Source organism: Borostomias antarcticus (assembly GCF_949987555.1).
Source record: "Borostomias antarcticus genome assembly, chromosome: 21".
NCBI classification, from domain to species: Eukaryota; Metazoa; Chordata; class Actinopteri; order Stomiiformes; family Stomiidae; genus Borostomias; species Borostomias antarcticus.
This window is the reverse complement of record NC_140254.1, coordinates 18,245,140-18,269,148: the sequence shown is the minus strand read 5'-3', so window position 1 is coordinate 18,269,148 and position 24,009 is coordinate 18,245,140. Positions and strand designations below refer to the sequence as shown.

Below are 24,009 nucleotides of genomic sequence, written 5' to 3'. Positions count from 1 at the left end.
TTTGACCCGCACGTACACAAGCATTAATGAATTCAGTCAAACCTCAGTACTTTTCACAGCAATACCTGAACAACATAAATCATTTTGTCAATAAAATAAAATGACAAATGTTTTAAAATGTCTTTCCACTGTTATATATCAGGTCGATAAAGGCCTGTAAGTCAGCTGTTGACCATTTAACCGAAACTGGGTCATTCAATAAAGTAGAAACGAGAATAACAAAAAAAGAAAGAAAAATAATCAGGCATCTTAAGTCCAACTTTTATTGAACCATTTACTGAATATTGGTGCATAATCAACAAAATTGTATGCAATTATATTTGAGTTGTGTTGGGACACTGACTGTTTATAAAATGAGCCTGTGATAAGGCAGGGCCCAGGGTACAGCTTCTGATAAATCTCAATGAAGTTGTTTCACATCCTGTGAGGTGTTTGTTGTCCTCAGGCAGTATCCATCCGCTGGACTGTTTCCTGCACCACTTCCAACTTCAGGGGGACTATTTTCTCAGTCAAAATTGGTGTCGTGCCAGGACGATACTTGTATTTCCTCTCCCTGAGAGGAGAAAGAGAGAGAGAGAGAGAGAGAGTTAGACGATAGTTAGACAAAAGTGTCTTCTATATAATTGTACTGCTGTCCATGAGAAGGACACCTACTGTATTTGTAATGAATAGCTTCCAAACAATATATTTGCTTGTGTTAATTTACCTCTTGTCTGTGTACTCTGACACCTGATAGGGTCTGATGTAGTCCACGCCCTGCTTGGTGATGACACACACGTCTATGTTGTTGCCGGAGTACAGGTCGCTCATAATGCCCGCGTGGATGGCGCTGCGGACAAGCTCCTTGCCCTCCTCCAGCTGAGGAGAGAGGGGTGAGGGGTGTAGAGGTGGGTCGTATACCCACCTCCCTTGTTCTCTGTAAAGCGCATTGTGTTGCCTCTGGGTTTGAAATGCGCTATACAAATAAAGCTTTGATTGATTGATTGATTGAGGGGTGAGGGGTGAAAGGTGAGGGGGGGGGTAAGGTGTTAGGGAGGGGGGAAGGGGTGAGGGAGGGATGAGAAGTAAGGGATGAGAGGTGAGAGAAAGACGAGCAGTGGTGTGTGTATATGTGTGTGTGTATGTGTGTGTGTGTGTTCAAGAAAAGTCACTGACCTCCATATTAGGTTTGAATCTATCCTCCAGGATCGCCAGAGCTGCCAAGTTACCAGATCCTGTCAGTGTCAAAAGTCAAAATCAAACGAACTGTAAAAGATTTGTTTACTTCCTAATTTGCTTCACATTTTGATAATCTGACACGTTATCATCCAGAACAACTGAATAATTCTTATCCAGTATAAGCACATTCAACTAATACTGTATGTAAAACAACCACTATCATAATCATCAAGGCCAACCCTCCTCAAACATACACCACCAGACCAAAGATAAATCCCTAAGGCTGAGGGGAATTATATTAGTTTATTAGGGATTAGTAGTTTCAGAGTTTCAGTGTCAAGTCAAGCCAGTGTCTCTGTAGACTAGACACAGTGATGTTACAGACCCATTGCCAGGTAAGGGACCTTGTCCATGCTTCCATAGGGCCCAACTGTATACAGGTGGTTCCCAGTGCAGTCTACTCCTCCCAGGATCAGACTGGCCCCGATCTGCCCGCGGTACCTGACGGACCAGAGAGATGAACGCTAGGCTATCAACACTCTGGCTAAGGTCATCACATGTTTATGATCATTCTTGTAAAGTTACTGTATGTTCCGTAGTTGCATCCTTTAGTCCAACTTAACGTTCGGTAGTGGGGCGGCAGGTAGCCCAGTGGTTAGAGCATCAAGACTGGGCCAGGACACTTTACAAGTGATTTCCCGTTGTGCCTTTGAGCATGGCACTTAACCCCAACACTAACCCCAAGTCGCTTTGGATAAAGTGTCTGCTACATGATTAAAATGTAAATGTCAAATGTAAATGAGTTGAACACACACACACACACACACACACACAAGAACACACAGTTTGGTGTACCTGAACAGCATGTCCTGTAGTATGTTTACAGCCATGACCACGCGTGGGTTCCTGCCGCTGTTCATGGAGAAGATGGTGAGATTGGAGGAGAGAAGGTCGGTGGTCTTCTCTGTGTCTGCTGCCGTACCAGCACCACAGCAGCTGAGGGACCGAGGAGGAGGAGGAGGAGGATAGGGGATGGGGAGGGGGATGGGGAGGAGGATGGAGGAGGATGGAGGAGGACAGAGAGGAGGATGGAGGAGGACGGGAGAAGGCCGAGAGAGGATGGAGAGGAGACGAGAGAGGATGATGACAGAGAGAGGATGACAGAGAGAGGATGATGACAGAGAGGATGATGACAGAGAGAGGATGATGACAGAGAGGATGATGACAGAGAGAGGATGATGACAAAGAGAGGATGATGACAGAGGATGATAATAGAGAGAGGATGATGACAGAGATAGGGCAGAGATGAGGATGAGAGGAGGATGGAGAGAGGACGAGAAGATGGAGAGAAGATGAGAGGAGGTTAAGAGGATGATGGAGATAGGATGAGAGGATAGAGAGGAGTTGGAAAAAACAGTGTAAGGAATTGGGATGGTGTTATTCCAATGACATGATGAGACAGATAGAGGACTGTAGTCTAATGCCGTTATCAACACCAGAGCCCCTGACCTTAAATGACCCACAGCCCTGAGAGATGTAAGTGTGTCTACTCACTATATGTTAGGAGCTATGTAGTGGATTTTGGCACACATCTTATCAGCCACAACTTCGCTGGATGTAGCCCTTGTGTCAGCTCCCAGCACCACTCCATCCTACACAATAAGGACCAGACATAAACAAGTGAAAGCCAGGGAGGTTAGGCTACGTGAGGAGGCAACAACATGACGAACTACTCTCCGAAGAATGTAGCGCGCTGTTTGTAACTTCCCCCTTGTCACACTGTCTGCTTTACTGTTTAGTTTCTATTCTTCTCACTCTTGTGTACTTTTTTGTATTTTTATTTAATCGTTATCGGTATGTGTGTCATGTCTGTCATCTTGTCTGTGGATTTCTTGTGCGTAGCCTAGCACAGGGCACGTTTGTGATAGAGACCCAGGTCTCAAAGGTTCTGCTCCATCTACACAGAAGGACAGTCCTTTGTGGAATTCAAGATGCCTCTCAGTGTACCGATTGAGGTCAAAACACAATTACCTTGAACACAATCCCTGCTATGGTGGTCCCTGTCTTCAGGGCTTTGGGTGGCTTTCCTCCCTCTAGCTGGTCCTCCAAAACAGCATTTCTGAGGGAGAGAGATGAGAGAGAGAGAGAGAGAGAGAGAGAGAGAGAGAGAGAGAGAGAGAGAGAGAGAGAGGGAGAGAGAGAGAGAGAGAGAGAATGTAAACATACGTATATCAGGTCATTAATTGATGCAAAGGTGATAATAAACAGTGGTTTGCACTAAAGAGAGAATGTAAACATACGTATATGAGGTCATGGTTTGCACTAAACATTTGCCGAACTAACTGGCCGATTTCGAGAGAAAATTACTTTCACTTTTAAGATCGAGTAGGCTTTCAACGCAGCTAAGTTCAAACCCATTCAAATATCACCAAAAGCAACCGTCACTTCAAAAATGTTTAAAGAGAATCCTACCTCAATACGTTCTCGAAATTAAATCCAGATGCAGGTGTTTCGAGAACATATGATAGCGCCATACCTGAGACTGATTCAACTCAGTAATTCTATCCTGACTGCCCTACAACCACAACTCACTTGACGTCGCTGCCGTGCGTAACGCATCGTTCTATCCTCTTCCTCTCATCTGTGCTCGGGGTTCGGGCGAATAATGGAGGCACACTCGCAAGTGAAAGGAGTCAGCACAGGTGTAAGTAGATTAGAGTTTTATACACTAAACTCTGATAATTCATGTATTATTTAAATCTAGAGATAATGCTGCGAACATATCGCAGTCCTTCCTGGTTAGTATTACAGTTTTAAGATGACGTTTTCGTCAACAAATCATATGATTTCAATTTGCGGGACAAGCATAGCCTACTATGGTCTATTATTCCTTTTATCGTTGATAATCATATTTTCAATAGTGGTAGCCTATTGCGAATTTACTTTACTTTCGCTTTCAACCCAAACCTCTTAAACCCATCAGGACTCACATAGCCTACGGAACGTCTTTCTATCTGATCTTTTGACCACCTTCATGTGCAATGTAAACAGTAGTTTTATTGATGGTTAACTAACAAAGATGCTGCTCTCTCTCCCCTAGACCACAATTCTGGCAGTGACGTTCAATGGAGGGGTCATTATTGGGTCAGATTCAAGGGCGTCCATTGGTGGGTGAGTGACCCTCTCAAACCTGCCTCCAAAATCACATTGCAGAGTAGGCGGATTAAAAGTTAAAATATTGCCCCCAAATTTCATGGACCTCTCCTTCGTTCTAGAGAGGTTAGATGTTTGGCCTCCTAAGTGGTTTGTTGACGCTTCGACTCTCACCTGTAATAGCAATACAGTAGTTTTTTTCTTTTAATACTTTATCCCTGACTAACTCATTGGCCACGTGGTAGAATTCAGTCAGCCCTGAGGAGGTTGTGAGTTCGAAAGCCCTGCGACATTCCAGCGTCCTGTCTAGGGGGTGTGCTTGTCCATCCAGCTACTTCATACCACAGAAACCACCCACTGAGCAAAGACACGTCTAAAAGACGTCTTTTAGATGTCTGTTTTGTCTTTTCGTCCAAAGACATCCAATTAGGAGCCAGAATGAATGTTTTTTTTTTAACGTTCAGATATTGAACCCGTTTTGCACGTCCACAGACGTCTTAGAGGGGTCCAAGCCGGACGTTTGAATATTGAGGGGGTCCAGCAGACGTACAAACGGGGTTCTGGACCGACGGACGTTATTAAGACAGGATCTGAACGTCTCCCTGACGTTGCGTGTTTGCTGGGTTCTGGCTGTGGCTCGGCGCTGCTTGCTCACGTTCCTCCCCCGTGTCCCTCAGGTCCTACGTGTCGTCTAAAGTCATCAACAAGCTGATTCAGGTTCACGACAGGATCTTCTGCTGCATCTCCGGCTCGCTGGCAGACGCCCAGGCCGTCACCAAGGCTGCTAAGTTCCAGCTGTCCTTCCACAGGTAGCCTGTCATGCTGTTTGCTGAACTGCAATGCGTTACACTTATAACATAAACTCCAGTGATGGATAACTCTTCCCTCCCTCCCTCCCTCCCTCCCTCCCTCCCTCCCTCCCTCCCTCCCTCCCTCCCTCCCTCCCTTCCTCCCTCCGTCTGTCTGTCTGTCTGTCTGTCTGTCTGTCTGTCTGTCTGTCTGTCTGTCTGTCTGTCTGTCTGCCTCTGTCCCTCCTTCCATTCCTCCCTCTGTCCATCTTCCTCTTTCCCTTCCCATCTGCCTCCTTCCTTTATACCTGTCTGTCTGTCTGTCTGTCTGTCTGTCTGTCTGTCTGTCTGTCTGTCTGTCTGTCTGTCTGTCTGTCTGCCTCTGTCCCTGTCTGTGTCCGTCTATGTCCATCTGTCTATCCCTCTGTCGGCCTCTGTCCCTCTGTCTGCCTCTGTCCCTGTCTGTCCCTGTCCGTGCCCGTCCATCTGTCTGCCCTGCGTCTGTCTCTCCAGTATCCAGATGGAGTCGCCCCCCCTGGTGAAGGCAGCAGCGTCCGTGCTGAGGGAGCTGTGCTACAGCAACAAGGAGGAGCTGCAGGCCGGCTTCATCACCGCGGGCTGGGACAGGAAGAAAGGCCCTCAGGTGAGTCTGTTTAAACTCGCTCCTCGGTATGAATTCCACCCGCCGGACGATCGCGCCATCGAACCGGTCAATTGGCTTTTTCGGTGGTGTATCTGGTTAAAGCAGTGTTTATGGGAGGTGGTGCGTTCGTAAGTCAGAGGACCCAAGATCGAACCCTGCCAGTGACACCTGGTAGAGTGGCGCTCTCCAGCCCAGAGATAGATAGCCATATTAACGCTGGATTTCATTTCTATTGCTCCAGCTAGTGTACTGTATAGCTTTGAAATATTGAGTCTCTCATAGCTTCTAAATGCCTCTACGACTAGCACACCGGTGGTGTGGGCAGGGAACGCCTGTGTCCAGTAGCACTCCAGCCAGCAGGCCGACGCCACACGTGACGCAGGGCTCGCTGATGGCGCTGGCGTGCTGCTGTGTGTCTCCTGCAGGTGTACGTTGTGTCTCTGGGAGGCATGTTGCTCAGTCAGCCGTTCACCATCGGTGGATCGGGGAGCACCTACATCTACGGTTATGTAGACGCCAAGTACAAGCCCGACATGAGCAGAGAGGAATGTCAGCAGTTTGCCACTAATGGTAAGTGGCGCCTGTGTTATGTCATGGGATCTACTATGGCCCAAAGGTGCTTGTGTAGATTTGAAATGACTGGATCGGTAAAGACAAAGATTCGAGATTCAATATTTGTTTATTCAGGACAGTGCACATTAATGAACATCATTCACATGAGTGTATATATGCATTATAACATCACACATTAATGAACATCATTCACATGGGTGTATATATGCATTATAACATCACACATTAATGAACATCATTCACATGGGTGTATATATGCATTATAACATCACACATAAATGAACATCATTCACATGAGTGTATATATGCATTATAACATCACACATTAATGAACATCATTCACATGAGTGTACATATGCATTATAACATCACACATTATTGAACATCATTCACATGAGTGTATATATGCATTATAACATCACACATTAATGAACATCATTCACATGAGTGTATATATGCATTATAACATCACACATTAATGAACATCATTCACATGAGTGTATATATGCATTATAACATCACACATTAATGAACATCATTCACATGAGTGTATATATGCATTATAACATCACACATTAATGAACATCATTCACATGAGTGTACATATGCATTATAACATCACACATTAATGAACATCATTCACATGAGTGTATATATGCATTATAACATCACACATTAATGAACATCATTCACATGAGTGTATATATGCATTATAACATCACACATTAATGAACATCATTCACATGAGTGTATATATGCATTATAACATCACACATTAATGAACATCATTCACATGAGTGTATATATGCATTATAACATCACACATTAATGAACATCATTCACATGAGTGTATATATGCATTATAACATCACACATTAATGAACATCATTCACATGAGTGTACATATGCATTATAACATCACACATTAATGAACATCATTCACATGAGTGTATATATGCATTATAACATCATCACATGATAGGGACGTAAATATGCAGGGAATAGCGCAGGGCTAATTTCCACCCATAGTCCTAACACAGAACAAGAAACAGACCTCCAAACATTCATTTAGAATAACATCACTAACATCACTAGCTTCACAGCAACACTAACAACACAACATCACTGACATCACTGGCATGCCAACACTGACATGACATTCAGTCAGTACAACATCACCAACATCCCTGACTTCCCAAAATCCCTAACAACACAGCATCACTAGCATCATGGACATGTGATAAGAGATGGATCTCAATCTCTATTTAATATAACATCCCTAGGGGGAAATAAATAAGGGCAGTGACCATGTATGGGTAGCAAGGATGTATAATATAGATTAAATAAATAAGTGACAATACAAGGGCAATAAGGATGTACAGAACATAGGGACACTTTGAGCACCTAGATGAGTACATGTTTGGTTGTCTAACAGCCATTTCTTGAGTTGGCCTCTAAAGGTGGACAGGGTGGTACGTTCTCTTAGGGGGACTGAAAGGCTGTTCCATGTTTCACTTCCCTTTATGGATAGGACATTTCTACTAAAGGTTGTCTTTCTGAAGTGGACCTCACAGTCCCCTCTGGTGTATGACCTAGCAGACAGACAAGAGCATTTCGGCTATTACCTCAGTTAGATGCTCTCCACATGAAATGGGTCAATCAGCCTGGAAATCCTTATTATATATAGTAAATAAAATAGGCCTACTAATGTTATCCATCAAGAACAGAGGTGATAGTGTTTGACTACAGATTGGTTGTCTCTCGTAGGACAAATATATGATCTGCACATGCGTACCTGACTTCTTTGACATGCTCTATCTGCCTCTTTCTCCCTGACTCCCTCCTTCCTGGCCCCTTCCCTACCTCCCTTCCTTCCTGGTTTCCTGGCCCCGCCCAGCTCTTGCCCTGGCCATGGGCAGAGACAACGTCAGTGGGGGCGTGGCCCACCTTGTGGTGATCACGGAGACGGGGGTGGAGCATGTGGTCATCCCAGGCAACAAGCTGCCCAAGTTCCATGATGAGTAGAGTGACACTACAATCAACCAATGAGCTGATCGAGGCAGTTCCTTGGGGGGGGGGGGTCTTCCGGAACCCATGGACAATCTTGTGTTCAAAAGTTGGAAATCTCAGCTATTTTCCCTGCATTTGTCCTGTATTTTTGCAAAGATCTTAAGTCATAGGACTAGTGTAAGAGCACAGCCTCACACTGATATTCTTCTAAATCCATGGGTCTCAATTAGTTGGTCCAAGCAGATAACACCATCTGAACTGAGACAAAGTAAGACTTACATCACATGCTTTATAAAGTGCATTGGGTAGTAGCAACTAATATGTAATAACTGCCAATGATGTTATTATAACTGAAGATTTTCAAGTGAGAACAGTGTTAATCACTGTTGTTCATCCTCCCTGTTTGTGTGATTTATGGTAACTGTAGTGGCATCAGTTTTGTGAAATAAATAAATAAATAAACCGAAATCTATCTTGAAAGCTTGAATTTCCTGATTGTTTTTGTTAAAAGTCATTGTCATCATTGTCTTCGGATAATTATTCTCTCGTGCACTGCGCATGCGTGATCGTAGCAGAAGACGTTTGGCCCAATGCGTGTTTCATTATGAATAATTGAAGAATAATACAAATTATTGTATGGAAAAAGGTTGAATCATGGAAGACAAAACATTAAGTTGATTAATTATTTAACAAACTGCTTTGAGCATGTGATGTGATTTTCGTAGGTCGTAGCCTATCAAATAAACTTTCGATTTCAGCAGTTGAATCTGGGAAGTTGATCGAGCAACATTGTCGACATCTAGCCAACGTTTCGACATCTAGCCTACGTTTTAATAGACAGTGTTATAGTCTTTTATCTGAACTGTTAACAGTTTTATCGACATTATTGTCGAATTGCTGTTGTTATTTTTTCTGCCACGTCTATTTAATTTCATTTTGAGCGTAGGCTGCACTCGGTAGGCTATACGCACTCTGCTGGTTGTGCAGGCCTACATCTTGAGCTTCTGTGCCTTATTTTACGATTTGCACCAAAATGTTAGAAGAATCATCAGAGCCAGGATGGTTGTCAGAAGAAGTGAAAACAGGGGTGAGTTGCCTATTAAGTGACTGCAGGCTTTGGCATATTAGTAAATATGACAAAAGATAAAAGTTTGGATCACTGAACATTGTCAAATATCTGCATAACAGGTGTGTCTCTTGGGTTGAAAAAAATATTAGAAATATAGGAGAGGAGTGAGTGACTATTTCCTCAACACTATATTGGTTTACTCTGTGCTTTAGACCACCATCATTGCCATTGAGTTTGATGGAGGGGTGGTGCTGGGGTCGGATTCCAGGGTGTCTGCAGGGTAAGCCACCATGTTCCAAGTGTTTGAATGTCAGGAACTCGCCAAATGCAGTGAAACTGTGATCGACCTGTCACTCTCTAAACCCTGCTCTTTATTCTTCTCCATCCCTCCATCTCTTTGCAGAGAGGCAGTGGTGAACCGCGTGATGAACAAGCTGTCTCCCCTCCATGATAAGATCTACTGTGCCCTGTCGGGCTCCGCCGCAGACGCCCAGACCATCGCTGAGATGGTCAACTACCAGCTGGAGGTCCACAGGTATGTCCAGTCCAGTGTGAGAGACAGAGGGCAGTACCACCATCCATTGGTGTCTTTTCACTCTATTCAGGGTGGATGTAAGCGGAAAGGGTGACGGACCAAGGGGAGGATAACTCCTATAGGGTTAGAGCACATGCATGTAGAACCTGAATTCTGCTGTTCAGTTTTTTATTTTTTATAATGTACTTAATGATTACATTAGTATTTATTGTCCTTTGCAGGAAATTACACATAACCCCATTACCTCCAAAACCCCACATTCATTTTCACATTTACACATATACACCAAGACGATTACCCATACAGAATGTAATGCTGGTACATTAGATTTAAATCAGTCATTCTGCAGACACTTTTATCCAAAGCGACTTACAATAATTGCATTTAACGTAGGTAGTCAGTGTACCACTACTCGCCAGAACTCAAAAGTGACATAATCTAGTGTTAAAGCCAAAGTGCAAGAGTAGCAAAATATAAAAACAATAGGTGCTTAAGAGGGAGCATCCTCGTAGTATCGCTTGAAGAGGTGAGCATGTGATGAAAGATGGGCAGCGACTCTGCTGTCCTGACGTCAGTGGGCAGTTCATTCCACCACTGCGGGGCCAGGACAGAGAAGAGCCGTGACCGTGTTGATTGACCGCAGGGGCCATGGAGTGACGTTGCAACCACTCGCCCCAAGTTAGCAGAGCAAAGTGATCGAGAGATGGTGTAGATCTTGACCATAGCCTGGAGGTAGGAGGGAGCTGTTCCTTTAATTGCCCTGTAGGCTAGTACCAGAGTTTTAAACTGGTTAGAAGGTCAACCATTGACATTCTACTGGAGGTGAAGGTAGAAGGTCAGCCATTGACATGTGCTTGTGTAGCAGAGGTGGTTCTGAACAACGCTCGTGATGAACAGCCCCGGCCTGCGACTGAAAAACCCCAAAATCACCCCCGGATCTGGGGAATTGCTCCTTCTCACAGTAGAGGTTTGGGTTCCTATGCTGAAGGGCGGCGCCGCCTGTCTGGTCTTGTTTCAGCCTAGAGGTTGGTGAGGACCCCCAGGTTCGCTCCGCGGCCACCCTGGTGAAGAACATCTCCTACAAATACAAGGAGGAGCTGTCGGCACACCTCATCGTGGCCGGTTGGGACAGGAGGGGATTGGGGCAGGTCAGTACATCGTGGCCGGTTGGGACAGGAGGGGATTGGGGCAGGTCAGTACATCATGGCTGGTTGGGACAGGCGGGGATTGGGGCAGGTCAGTACATCATGGCTGGTTGGGACAGGAGGGGATTGGGGCAGGTCAGTACATCGTGGCCGGTTGGGACAGGAGGGGATTGGGGCAGGTCAGTACATCATGGCCGGTTGGGACAGGAGGGGATTGGGGCAGGTCAGTACATCGTGGCTGGTTGGGACAGGAGGGGATTGGGGCAGGTCAGTACATCGTGGCCGGTTGGGACAGGAGGGGATTGGGGCAGGTCAGTACATCATGGCCGGTTGGGACAGGAGGGGATTGGGGCAGGTCAGTACATCATGGCTGGTTGGGACAGGAGGGGATTGGGGCAGGTCAGTACATCATGGCTGGTTGGGACAGGAGGGGATTGGGGCAGGTCAGTACATCATGGCTGGTTGGGACAGGAGGGGATTGGGGCAGGTCAGTACATCGAGGCTGGTTGGGACAGGAGGGGATTGGGGCAGGTCAGTACATCGAGGCCGGTTGGGACAGGAGGGGATTGGGGCAGGTCAGTACATCAAGCAGCCTACAGCGTCAGGCTTCCTTCGCCGAGGGGCTGTTTGCCTGGTTAAATAAATGTGAAATGAAAGAGTAGGAAGTGACCGTGGCCTGGTCAAAGCATATACAGTAGTGGTACATTTACAAATAAATGCAAATTCTGTTCCTTTGTACTGTACTGTATAACCTTAACTGGTGATTGAGTCAATGAGACGGTTCTGTTTGAACTCTCTTACAGGTGTATGTGACCCTGAACGGTCTGTTGTCACGACAGCCGTTTGCGGTGGGGGGCTCGGGCAGTTCCTACGTCTATGGGTTTGTGGACGCAGAGTACAGGAAGGGCATGAGTAAGGAGGAGTGCCAGAAATTTGTTGTCAACAGTGAGTATGCTAGTCAGTGATATTCACAGTTCAGGGCTTACCCCCCTTGGAAGTACCCATTTCAGAGTGACTTCTTGGTGGGATTTTTTTATTTTTTTATTTTTATGGATTAGTTGAATTGACCTCGGCTCTTCGTGGTATAAATTATATTGATGTTGTCACTTGTCAGTAATGTGTACTCCCTCTAACCGCCCTCCCCCTCCACACGCACACACACACACACACACACACACACATGCACTCTCTCTTTCTCTCTCCCTCTGCCTGTCTCTCTATCTCTCCCTCTTTCAGCACTCGCATTGGCGATGAGTCGGGATGGCTCCAGTGGAGGTGTGGCGTACCTCGTCACCGTCGACCAAAATGGCACAGAGGAGAAATGCATCCTGGGGAACAATTTGCCCACCTTTTACGATCAGTGAAAACTGTGATAGGCTCTGGCACAGATCCTGTTGGCTCACTAACTTACTGCTATATTGTGCCATTTCTGAGTCGTAGGCCACTGTTGAAATAGTAACAGTCAGTGGTATGGAGCATACACAGAGGTACACAGAGTACCCACTTCTTAACAAAACGCCAGCAAAGTTTCTTCAGTCACCACTACTCCACTCAATATAGTAATAGTAATAGTTACAACTGTCACAGCTGGCTGTGGGGTAAAACTCTTTCAGTTATGATGGACCATCTTATTATTAGGCTAGGCCTACTATATTTATCAATAAAGTACTGCCTACCTACCTATTATGTATCAACCACCAGAATGTGTGACCTTACATACTTCTGTTGACAGATTTGACAGCTATGGACCTGACTGATGTCTGATTGTTTGCTTTTCACAATAAACCATCCTCCAATAAGCACAACTCTTATATTCTGTCAGTTATGTGTATAACATTACAACAAAACTGATGTTCAGCCTTTTATGTCCCTTCCACATTAATAGGCTACACTTTAACCGTAGGTTATTACAGTGGAGAATAATTATTGGGATTTTGTGATTAATCAAATTTGCTTTCTTCGATAGCCTATAGGCCCTAGTCGACTTCACTGATAAACCTTTTACGCAGTTAGGGAGGGGAGAGAGAAGACAATTCCCCTCTGCGTATAAGGATGAAACTGAAACTGAAAGAAAACGCGTCCGTAGTGTAAGTCTACGCGAAAACGGTTCACTCCATCTTCATCGACTGCGTTAAGCGCACGCATCTAAATGCCCTGAAAAAAAATGATTCGACAAATATTGTTCTGCGCCTTAGCCGTCGGCATCGACATAACCATATTTTGCGCGCCGGGAATCGAACAAAAAAGTTGTAATGCCGCTGTAAGTCTGGTGCGCCTTTGGGCTGTTGCGGTATTTCGGTTGGTAACTCTATTCAGTATATCGCTGCTCACTTTAGGTTCGTTAAAACCGGTGCTCAAGCGCATTATAACGGGACAATGTCTCCTTGCACCGGCGTATGAGACCGGGCGAGTGCTATTGTACGGCTGGCCGGCGGAGAGCGCAAACGGACCGTTGGGGGGTCCAAGTTTGTGGCTCCTGTGTACAGCGGTAACTGCAGCGGCAGCCGTGTTTTGGGAGACACTATTACCGGACAGTGATGGAGAGAATGGTAAAGAGAAGACGCAAAAGTCACGGGTGCTGTTCATGAAAGTCGTCCGTTTCTTCAAGCCAGACTACCTTCTGCTTCTCGGGGCGTTTTTCTTCCTAAGTTTAGCTGTCCTATGTAAGTATAGCCAACCGTAGCATACACTTTACCACACCTACCATACAGTTCACAGTTTTGATGATGGTGATGATCATTATGAAGATGATGATGATGATCTGTGTGTGTGTGTGTGTGTGTGTGTGTGTGCGTGTGTGTGTTTGTGTGAGACCAGGTGAGATGTTCATCCCATTCTACACAGGAAAAGTGATTGACATCCTGGGCTCCAATTATCAGTGGAATGAGTTCTCCTCTGCAATCATCTTCATGGCGCTTTACTCATTGGGAAGGTCAGATGATTCAGATGGAGAGAGCGCACTGTACGGGTGAAATTATCATTGATGGATGATTGACTCCATTGATAGTCTACTGATGGTGTGTGTGTGTGTGTGTGTGTGTGTGTGTGTGTGTGTGTGTGTGTGTGTGTGTGTGTGACAGCTCTTTCAGTGCAGGCTGCAGAGGAGGCCTCTTCAAGTGTTCCATCAGTAGCTTCACATGGAGGGTAAAGGTCAAGCTGTTTGGAGCTCTGGTGAAACAGGAGATCGGCTTCTTCGAGACCATCAAGACAGGTAGAGATCCATCTTTCTTTTGCGCATAGTTTTTAACCGCTGTGTTTGCCATTCACTTTTTTTTTTCTGTGCCACTGAACAAATCAACTAACGGCAACAAAACCTGTCCGCTTCCTGCCTCCTGGTAACGCTAGGCGACCTCACGTCCAGGCTTTCGAAGGACACCACGCTGATGGGCCTCGCGGTGGCTTTCAACGTCAACGTGCTGCTCAGGACGCTGATCAGGACCGGTGGCATGCTGTCCCTGATGGCCAGCCTGTCCTGGAAGCTCACCCTGCTCATGTTCATGCTCATGACCCCCGTCACTGTCCTGCTGCAGCGGGTCTATGACAAACACTACCAGGTAAGGGGGCTCGCAGACTTTCACCTTCTAGCGCTCTGTCCCCCCCTCCCTCGCTCTCTCTCTCTCTCTCACACACACACACACACACACACACACACACACACACACACACACACACACATAAAACCTACGATACACACACCAGATGGTGGTGCACCAGGGCTGCGAACGATCGGAACGTTATTCAGTACGTATGTCGGTCTGACCCTAACCCTCGGGGTCGTCTGCCCCCCAGAGGCTGTCCAGGGAGGTGCAGGACTCCGTGGCCCGGGCCAACGAGGCGGCGGGGGAGGCAGTGGCGGGCATCCGGGTCGTACGCAGCTTCAACGCGCTGCGGGGTGAGGCCCGTCGCTATGACGACAGGCTGATGAACACCCACGACCTGAGGACCAGGCGCGACACGTTTCGGGCGGTCTACCTGCTCGTGCGGAGGGTGAGAAGTGCAGAGGTGGAATGTGTTGAGTGTGTGTGTGTGTGTGTGTGTGTGTGTGTGTGCGTGTTGAGTGTGTGTGTGTGTGTGGGGGGGGGGGGGGCAGGCATATGTTTGCGATTCTCTTCAGTTTTTATATTCACTACTTTACTTTTCTAAATATGATTGTGTGTGTGTGTGTGTGTGTGTGTGTGTGTGTGTGTGTGTTTGTGTGTGTGTGAGAAGCTAACAGAGCTGGGGATGCAGGTGTCCATGCTGTACTATGGCAGGTTGTTTATCCAGAACGGACAGATGACCACAGGGAACCTGGTCTCCTTCATCCTCTACCAGTCTGACCTGGCCAACAACATCAGGGTAACTACCCTCTACTACCAGGGTTTGTAGTTCTAGAAGGTCTCTCAGTTCTAAAACCATCATGTCAAATCTTTAGAACTGCAGTTTTAGAACTGAGAGGACATTCCAGAACAAACATTCCAGAACAAACATTCTGTTTTACTCAAAACCGTCTTGGCCGTTGAACGTGTACCTGGCTTTAGAGAAAAAGAGTGCCATCTGCAGTAGAACTATTTGTGCCTGTAGAAGAACCCTCTTTCTAAAGGCCCCAGACAGAACCCTTCACTCTGACGGGCGACGCACACTCTCCACAAGTATCTCGACTGCATTTCTGTATCTTGACTGTAACTGTTTTAAATTATTATTATTATTATTGTACATTGCATTTGTTTTGTTGATTTGTGTCTGTGTAAACTCGTCATCACTGTAAATGAGGGAAACCTCAGTGCTTCACGAGTATAAATAATAATAATATAATAATAAATAAAGGTTTGAAATGAAATTTCTGCTCCAGTTACTATGATGAGGCCCTAAGACATTTCCTCCAATCTTAGAAAAGTTGAAAAAACTATACAATATGCTCATGGGACTGGGTTAGATCTATGTTATTAATGTTAGTTGAAATCTAGCTATAATTATTTATTTATTTATTTTAAATTTGTATTTTATTTGTGTGTAGCATTCTTTATCTTAATCTGCTTCATTCTATCTGTTTAAATCTTTAACTCTTTCTTGTCTTCTCAGACTCTGATCTACATCTTTGGAGACATGCTGAACTCTGTGGCGGCGGCCGACAAGGTGTTTGAGTACCTGGACCGAGAACCTTGGGTCAGCACCAAGGGAACGTTAGAACCGGACCACCTGTCAGGACATGTTCAGTTTCAGAACCTCACCTTCTCCTACCCAACCTGCCCAGGCCACAATGTTCTCCAGGTACGGATCTCCTGGGTCTGGTTGCCATGCTTGGTGGATGGGTGCTGTTAGCAGGTGACAGGGGCTGAAAGCAGAGACTGTGTGTTGGATCTTCCAGTCTTTTCTCCCCGCCGCCAACTGGTGTGGCGTGGTGCGTTGCTGGTTATCCACTTTGTAGCTTCACAGACACAACATAAACTGGAGGTACCCAGTGCTAGGGGTGTAGCCAGAGGAAATCCCCTGAGGTAGCTTAGCACATACAGTATCATTAAATAGGTTTTGCTACTTTTACTTTTGCTTTTACACGAACATGGATCTCCTGTACAGAAGGTGACAAAATATCCGCCAAACGTTTTGAGAACTGAAAGACAGGTTTAGAAGAGTGTTATTTGGTGCAGCTAGCCCTACGGTGTCTTGTGTGTTCCAGAGTGTCACCATTTGTCCCTGCCTCTTGCTTTAGGACCTTTCCCTAGAGTTGAGTCCTGGTCAGGTGACTGCCCTGGTCGGGACATCAGGAGGCGGGAAGAGCACTTGCGTCAGCCTATTGGAGCGCTTCTACCAGCCCCAGCAAGGAGAGATCCTATTGGATGGACAGCCACTGCATAGCTACGAGCACCACTACCTCCACAGGAAGGTAATACTAATTAACTACTGTCATTAATGATTCTAGTCAGTTAAACTAGTTAATAACTGTGTAAACTATATTAACAGTAACTGTTTTACAAATATTAGTTCAATGGCTATAGTGAATACACACAGGTCTACCATCTACATCTTCAGAGAAGATAATTATCTCAGCTAGAGTTTGATATTAAATGATATGAAATATAGTCTCCCGTTTCAATCGCAAGCTTCCACCCCGAGTGAATTCTGAAAGAAGCACAACCTTCCAATATCAATCAATCACTGAACACTTTTTTTTTACTACATACATCATCAAATGTCATGCTTAGCTAACTGAGGTGTGCCGAGCAAAGAGCTGCAGGCTGATACAGTAGCATGTTCCTTCCTAGGTGGCGATGGTGGGCCAGGAGCCGGTGCTGTTCTCTGGGTCTGTCAGGGACAACATAGCCTACGGCCTGGCAGGCTGCTCTCTGGAGAAAGTACAGGAGGCGGCTCGCAGGGCCAACGCACACAACTTCATCTGCCAGTTGGAGAAAGGCTACGACACAGGTATGCCAACGTACTGTTAGGCCAACGCAGTGGGTTTAGTTGGAATTATGCACTTATTGCAATTATTGCACTATTATTGGATGATTTAAAGGGGTAGTTCACTTTCTAGTAAATAGTTATTTTACCCTTGCCTCACTGGATCTCGTTAGCTTCATCAGACACTTTTTTATCCATAAAAATGGCATTGGTAGTGATTACTAGTGTGTGTTTGTGTGGGTGTGTGTGTGTGTGTGTGTGTGTGTTTGTTCTCCTGGTTAGACGTTGGTGAGAGAGGAGGCTTGTTATCAGGCGGTCAGAAACAACGCATCGCCATCGCCAGAGCCCTCATCAGAGACCCGCAGGTCCTCATCCTGGACGAGGTCACCAGCGCTCTGGATCCCGAGAGCGAACACATGGTATGCTCCCCTCACACCCACTAAGGCTAGCACCAACAATCTAACTTGTAATGGCCAACATTGGATAGAGGTAGCAGTTAGCATTGATGAAACCTATAGATCATGGGTTCCCAAACTCCATCAATGTGGGCCTCCCCTCTGAAAACAGTGACACACCGCGGCCCCCAACCCCCCAAATTTGTCCATTATGCAAGGCAGCGTTCGCCATAACGTTACACAGCTAAGTTAGCTCGGTGGCACCTGCTGCTAGTTAACGTTATGACGTTTTCGCACAATACATTCATGCCTGCGGGGGGAGGCTCTCTCTGCACTATCCACAAATTTAGTATACATCTCTCCCATTATTTATTTTGATCTTCTGACCTTTAAAATCACGTTTCATTCATAAAAACCATAGACATTAAAAAAATAAAAAACATGTTTTTCCTTCTTTTTTTTTCGAACCATCCCTCCTTGCCTCCCCTGAATTTCTTTGGGGCCCCCCAGGGGAGGCCCGCCTCAGTTTGGGAATGCCTGCTATAGATTATGCTGGATGTTGACCTTGGGGTTAGATGAGAGCTATGAAATTATACATACTATTACGCCACTACGCACGCATTCCGGTCATCTAATACGAAGGGAAATGGATCTGGAAAAATGTCAATAGAAAAAGTGATCAACTCCCCAAAAAAGCAGTTTGCATCTCCCCTCCGTCACAGGTACAGCAGACCCTGGCTAAGAACACAACTCTGACCCTGCTGGTGATCGCTCACAGGCTGAAGACCATCGAGGGGGCGGACCGGATCATTGTGATTGGGGAAGGGAAGGTGCAGGAACAGGGGAACCACCAGGAGCTGATGGACAGGAAGGGAAGCTACTACCGACTGAGGGAGAAGCTCTTTGCAGAGGCAGACTCAACACAGTGAACGATGACCACTGCTGTCTGTACCGTCCATCTGTAGATAGAGATCAGTGTTATTTTCTCACATAACATACTCTGACCAGATCATCCCAATGGCCTGGTGAATTACACATAAAACATCATCGCAGTAGCCATGTTTTCAACTTTTATCATATTTGTGAGTTGTTAATGAGTGACACATTCAGTCAAATTGCAGTAAATATTGAGATGTTAGTTTGACATTAGAGACAAAAACGGGCAGTTCCTTTCTGTTCTAACCTTTAGGTCTAATTGTTACTAGATTACAATGTTCTTTTTTATGTATATATTGTTTTTCCTTCTTTCCAACTGTTGTCTGTTTGCTCTCATTTAATTTTGCAAGAAAGAAAACAATAAAAGTATGATGGTGTGAAAAGAGAATGGCTTTATGGTACCTGATGTTCTTCTGTGTGTTTAATACATATTACAAAATAATGATGAAAAACATTCCTCTAAACATTTATTCACATCCATCTTCATCCATGATTGTGTTGTGGGATTTGTCTTTGTGTTGGTGTGTATGTGTATTATTCCCAGGGGGAAATTGCACAAAGCTTCTGTAATTGGTCACCAGAAGCACGGTGCCATCTTGAAATCTGAGTGCAACCATTCGGTGGCTGTATGAGTGCTGGATTAGTCATGAAATGGCTGGGTGTGTTTTTGTACTGCATGAGCTTTTATCAGTGTTGGCATTAGGTTTGTGTGTGGGTGTTTGAGTGTGTGTCTGAGTGGGTTTTGTGTGTGTGTGTGCGTGAGTGTGTGTATGTGTGCATGCGCACATGTACCTACAATACAGTATTCTAGTGAGGTCAGACAAGCTTTGGGTTTGATTGGTGTTTGAGTGGTATGGGTGGCTGTGTTGTGTTACTTCTCCATTCCCGATCTCTGCTCAGTTTTGGCCATGTGCCCGCTGCACCATGGTGAACACACCATAACTCTGCGCATGCCAGACAACCACACCCTCTACCGGAGTAACTCTGAGTGATTCATGCTACCATTTTGTCATCACTTGCCATCACAAAATGGCCGATGTCAACATGTGCCTCATATATGGTTTTAGGCACTTTAAGTGTATTGAATACAGATGTTATGAACACTTATGCAACACTTTCAGGAAAGACTGTGGTAGTTCTTCTGGCCATTCTCCTGAGGGAGAGGTATTTGCAGTTCTTTGAAGTGCACCTGTCAGACGTTCATCCAAATCATCTGATGAAATGATGCATAGAGCAAGCCCTGCATATGTATAAACAAGCTTGAGTTTGGGTACTGGGACTTCATGACTTTGGTGATCCAAGTTTCTCATGCTACCTATCCCTGTACCGTGATGTAATCGTTAGTTCTTATCAAATAAATGATGTATCGCCCATGGTTTCTTCAGGAAGGGAGGGAGGGAAGTGGGGAGGAGGATAGTGGGAGGGGTGGGGGATGGGGAAGAGCAAAGGGGAAATACCGGCAGCCATTTCACCTCCAGACCATCGCATCAGGATCACAAAATGGCGTGTGATGCTGTGTGTGTGTGTGCAAAAACTTTCCTCATGGTGACATAATGCAGTTGCAATAATATGATATGATTGGTGGTGAGGGGGGGGGGGCAGGTAATTGTATAACCTGCGGCACGCCATACAGTTACCGGAGGAAGCAGAGGCACACAGCCATCACCACGCCACGCTGTGAAATCCCCTCTCATAGTCTCGCTATTTTCTCTTTCACTTCAGGGAATGTAGTTCAGCTACGGGTCAGCGTACCATAGCCAAGCCACGGCAGAAGTCTTGTGACTTACTGTAATGATTCAGGCTTTGAAAACACTGTCACAGTTCCAGCCAATGCAAGGACGCCCACTCTGGTTATAACAAACACATGGATCAGCAGCATTGCATGACATCAGGCAAACATTCTCTGATACTGTGGACATTTGATAGACTCTCGGCAGGAGAAGCGTGACCCGCTTGCCTGCCGGGCCAAACCCATGGTGATGGTTGTCATGACATCCTGGCACAGTTGGGGGATGCAAACAAGTTTAGTTTTAGTCTGTTATTCAAGTGAAAGGTGTGAAAAATTAGGGTTGAAAGCCCACGGGTGCTAATGAGAAAAGATAAAAATAAAACCTATAGGCTATAGGTTTTATTTTTTCTCATTATTATTCTCATCATTATTATTATTTCTCATTATTTTCTCGTATTTTAATAATAAAATCATAATAAGCCAACTATTATTTTTTCTTTAACAAACAACAACAGCAAAAAGCAAGCAGACTCCCCCACCCCAAAAGCATTAAGCACACTGTTAAGAATCAAAATACCCCTGTCATGTATTGGCACTGTGTGCACTGGCAATTCTCCACTGCCGAACACCAAACAGGCTCCTGTAAAACCGGTCCCACAGGACCTCTTCCTGGGGTCACGTCAGGACAACCTGCCTCTGTCAGTGCTGGGGTCACGTCAGGACAAGCCAGTGTAGCTTGGTGGAGGCTCAGGTGTTGTTCTTGTTTACCTTGCGGTCGCTATTCTTACGGCGCCCTAACCCAAATAATATTTTGTATTTATGGCTAAAACCTAAAACGCTTGATTGAGGACGTCTAGGCCTAAATACGGCGGTCTTAAGAATAAGCATGCCTGCTATTCTTTCCGCGCGCTATTACCCTACCATTAAAACGACGTTGTCCGGTAAACCCATGGATGTATTGGGTAAACCACCCGGTGTAGCCTGTATGGCTGTGAATCCCCTGAGTTTAGGCGGAAACTGTTGTTAACAAACACAATGCTACACCAGCGAATACCTCAGCAGCAGTTGAGCCATAAGAAAAGTCCCTCTTATGTAATACCGTATTGGATAGAGAGCTCTTGAGTGCATTTGATAGGGATTAGTGCCCCTAGTGGTACAAAGAGGACGCTACACTAGGCTACCTCTCAACCACGTGATTTCATAGAAAGTAACAGCCGTCAGGGAAGGTCGGTTGGCCAGTTGAGTGAATTAAAACTACAGCATGAGTCAGGGGAATCTAATTCAAGGCCTATGCTGCACTCTAGAGGAATTAATTAGAACAGACTGAGATATCTCCCTGTTGCCCTGTGCTAAAATCCATGAATGTGATTAAATCAAATGGAAACCCTGCTCTCTGTAGTTAATAGTTCTTAGCCTACCTATAGAAGTAGGAATCCCAGCCAACCTGCATTACCGTTTCTTGTTGCTCCAATCCCATCCAGTTTTCTACATTCTTGATCACTGCACTTTTCATCCACTATCCATCAGCCTATTCTTCCATTAATTTCATCTATTCATCAATTCACATGATTCTCATGCACCTCCACCCCCTGGACCAGCACCTCCACCCCCTATACCCCTCCCCCTGGACCAGCTCCTCCACCCCCCGTCCTCCCCCCCCTGGACCAACAGGGGTGTGGGTGGGTAGGGGTGTGATGGGGGGGGGTAGGGGTGTGATGGGGGTGGGTAGGGGTGTGATGTGGGGGGGTAGGGGTGTGATGGGGGTGGGTAGGGGTATGGGTGGGTAGGGGTGTGATGTGGGGGGGTAGGGGTGTGATGTGGGGGGGTAGGGGTGTGATGGGGGTGGGTAGGGGTGTGATGGGGGTGGGTAGGGGTGTGATGTGGGGGGGTAGGGGTGTGATGGGGGTGGGTAGGGGTGTGATGGGGGTGGGTAGGGGTGTGGGTGGGTAGGGGTGTGATGTGGGGGGGTAGGGGTGTGATGGGGGTGGGTAGGGGTGTGATGGGGGTGGGTAGGGGTGTGGGTGGGTAGGGGTGTGATGTGGGGGGGTAGGGGTGTGATGGGGGTGGGTAGGGATGTGATGGGGGTGGGTAGGGGTGTGGGTGGGTAGGGGTGTGATGTGGGGGGGTAGGGGTGTGATGGGGGGGTAGGGGTGTGATGGGGGTGGGTAGGGGTGTGATGGGGGTGGGTAGGGGTGTGGGTGGGTAGGGGTGTGATGTGGGGGGGTAGGGGTGTGGGTGGGTAGGGGTGTGATGGGGGTGGGTAGGGGTGTGGGTGGGTAGGGGTGTGATGTGGGGGGGTAGGGGTGTGATGGGGGTGGCTAGGTATGGGACCTCTGTCGTCTCTCCACCACTGAGAAGTTTCACCCCGGGAGACTTAATATGGGAAATGTTTCATTCTCTTAAATGACAAAGTGAGATCATCAATATTTCTATTTTTATTTTTTATTATTATTTATTTTGGTGATGTTACTTGTACAATGTGCATAGAAGCATTGTTCTGTTTGATTGTACAATGATTTTATGTTTGAATGTATTATTTTATTTTGAGAGGACCCCAGTAAGAGTAGTCATGACTGAGGTATGACTAATAAGGATCCTAAATAAACAATGAACAATAGACATAAACAATTGACTCTTCAGTACTGTACACTTGATCAACCAGTACCTGACAACACTTGAACAATTGAGCACCTTGCTTATACAATAGACAATAACAGCTGACTCTGTACAACCGTATACTTGAATTTTAATAATTGTACCACTTATATTATGGTAGTCACAGTCATTCATGATTGGATGAAATAAGTAGATGAGGGCCAATTTGATAGACTGCTAGACTATAGATAATAATTGCCAGATTGTAAGCGACAAGAAATCCTATGTACCTGTACTATAAACTTTCTATTCGATTCTCGTCTGTCTGGAGTGCTGCCTTCCAATGCAATGACCACTAGGTGTCAGTATAATACAGTGGAATCAGACCTCACATACAGTAGTCAACTCATACATAGTTTTAATAGCATTGGTCACCAGGCTTCAAATCCTCAAATTCCATGGGATTTGGGATATCCAAAATACTTATAATGTAAAATCAACGCTCCAAATACTAAACTTGAATGGCATAGATAGCGATTGAGCCTCATTCCAGCATCAGATCAAACATGTCCATGAAACCAGCCCAGGCATCACCCCTTAAAGACATTTTCCAGATCCTAAGCATCCTTCAGTCACAACACCTTCGGTCAAGGAGTGGGGGTTAATCTGGGTCCAGGAAATCCTAATCTAATCCACAACAATGACAGATGTTCAATCCACCCACCGGTCTCAGTCTCACTCCTACCTCCAGGAAAAACAGGCTTTTCCTTTCTCTAAAGACAAGCCCTTCACACCATAACAATAGAAATTAAACAGGTCTGCACAGGTTACCTTCCTCTTCCCCTCTCTCTTATCTTAATAATAATAATAATAATAATAATAATAATAGTTCATTTGATTAA

General features: G+C 45.7%; 4 protein-coding genes across 4 annotated transcripts; 3 read left to right on the top strand and 1 right to left on the bottom strand.

Annotated features, from left to right (window-relative positions):
* Nucleotides 1-441: 441 nt before the first annotated feature.
* Nucleotides 442-3,764, bottom strand: LOC311323151 (proteasome subunit beta type-7-like; the record flags this gene model as incomplete). The annotated part of the gene is made up of 8 exons (XM_084455318.1): nucleotides 3,631-3,764; nucleotides 3,190-3,277; nucleotides 2,713-2,810; nucleotides 2,014-2,154; nucleotides 1,544-1,659; nucleotides 1,156-1,214; nucleotides 707-858; nucleotides 442-553 (listed from the first exon to the last, which is right to left on the bottom strand). Exons 1-8 carry the CDS (start codon nucleotides 3,690-3,692, stop codon nucleotides 442-444), a joined length of 828 nt encoding a protein of 275 aa, XP_084311444.1. The 5' UTR covers nucleotides 3,693-3,764.
* A 59-nt stretch (nucleotides 3,765-3,823) lies between these two features.
* Nucleotides 3,824-8,349, top strand: psmb12 (proteasome 20S subunit beta 12; the record flags this gene model as incomplete). Its single annotated transcript, XM_084455322.1, has 6 exons — nucleotides 3,824-3,862; nucleotides 4,259-4,329; nucleotides 4,989-5,120; nucleotides 5,613-5,742; nucleotides 6,168-6,312; nucleotides 8,213-8,349. The coding sequence occupies 6 exons, from the start codon at nucleotides 3,824-3,826 to the stop codon at nucleotides 8,338-8,340; spliced, it is 645 nt and encodes a 214-aa protein (XP_084311448.1). The 3' UTR covers nucleotides 8,341-8,349.
* A 1,009-nt stretch (nucleotides 8,350-9,358) lies between these two features.
* On the top strand, nucleotides 9,359-12,438 carry psmb9a (proteasome 20S subunit beta 9a; the record flags this gene model as incomplete). The annotated part of the gene is made up of 6 exons (XM_084455323.1): nucleotides 9,359-9,412; nucleotides 9,607-9,674; nucleotides 9,798-9,929; nucleotides 10,948-11,077; nucleotides 11,878-12,019; nucleotides 12,311-12,438. The coding sequence occupies 6 exons, from the start codon at nucleotides 9,359-9,361 to the stop codon at nucleotides 12,436-12,438; spliced, it is 654 nt and encodes a 217-aa protein (XP_084311449.1).
* Nucleotides 12,439-13,238: 800 nt separating this feature from the next.
* Nucleotides 13,239-18,776, top strand: tap2a (transporter associated with antigen processing, subunit type a; the record flags this gene model as incomplete). Its single annotated transcript, XM_084455029.1, has 11 exons — nucleotides 13,239-13,737; nucleotides 13,892-14,006; nucleotides 14,155-14,285; nucleotides 14,420-14,628; nucleotides 14,864-15,061; nucleotides 15,284-15,412; nucleotides 16,136-16,324; nucleotides 16,764-16,937; nucleotides 17,317-17,476; nucleotides 17,735-17,871; nucleotides 18,570-18,776. The coding sequence occupies 11 exons, from the start codon at nucleotides 13,239-13,241 to the stop codon at nucleotides 18,774-18,776; spliced, it is 2,148 nt and encodes a 715-aa protein (XP_084311155.1).
* Nucleotides 18,777-24,009: the final 5,233 nt, after the last annotated feature.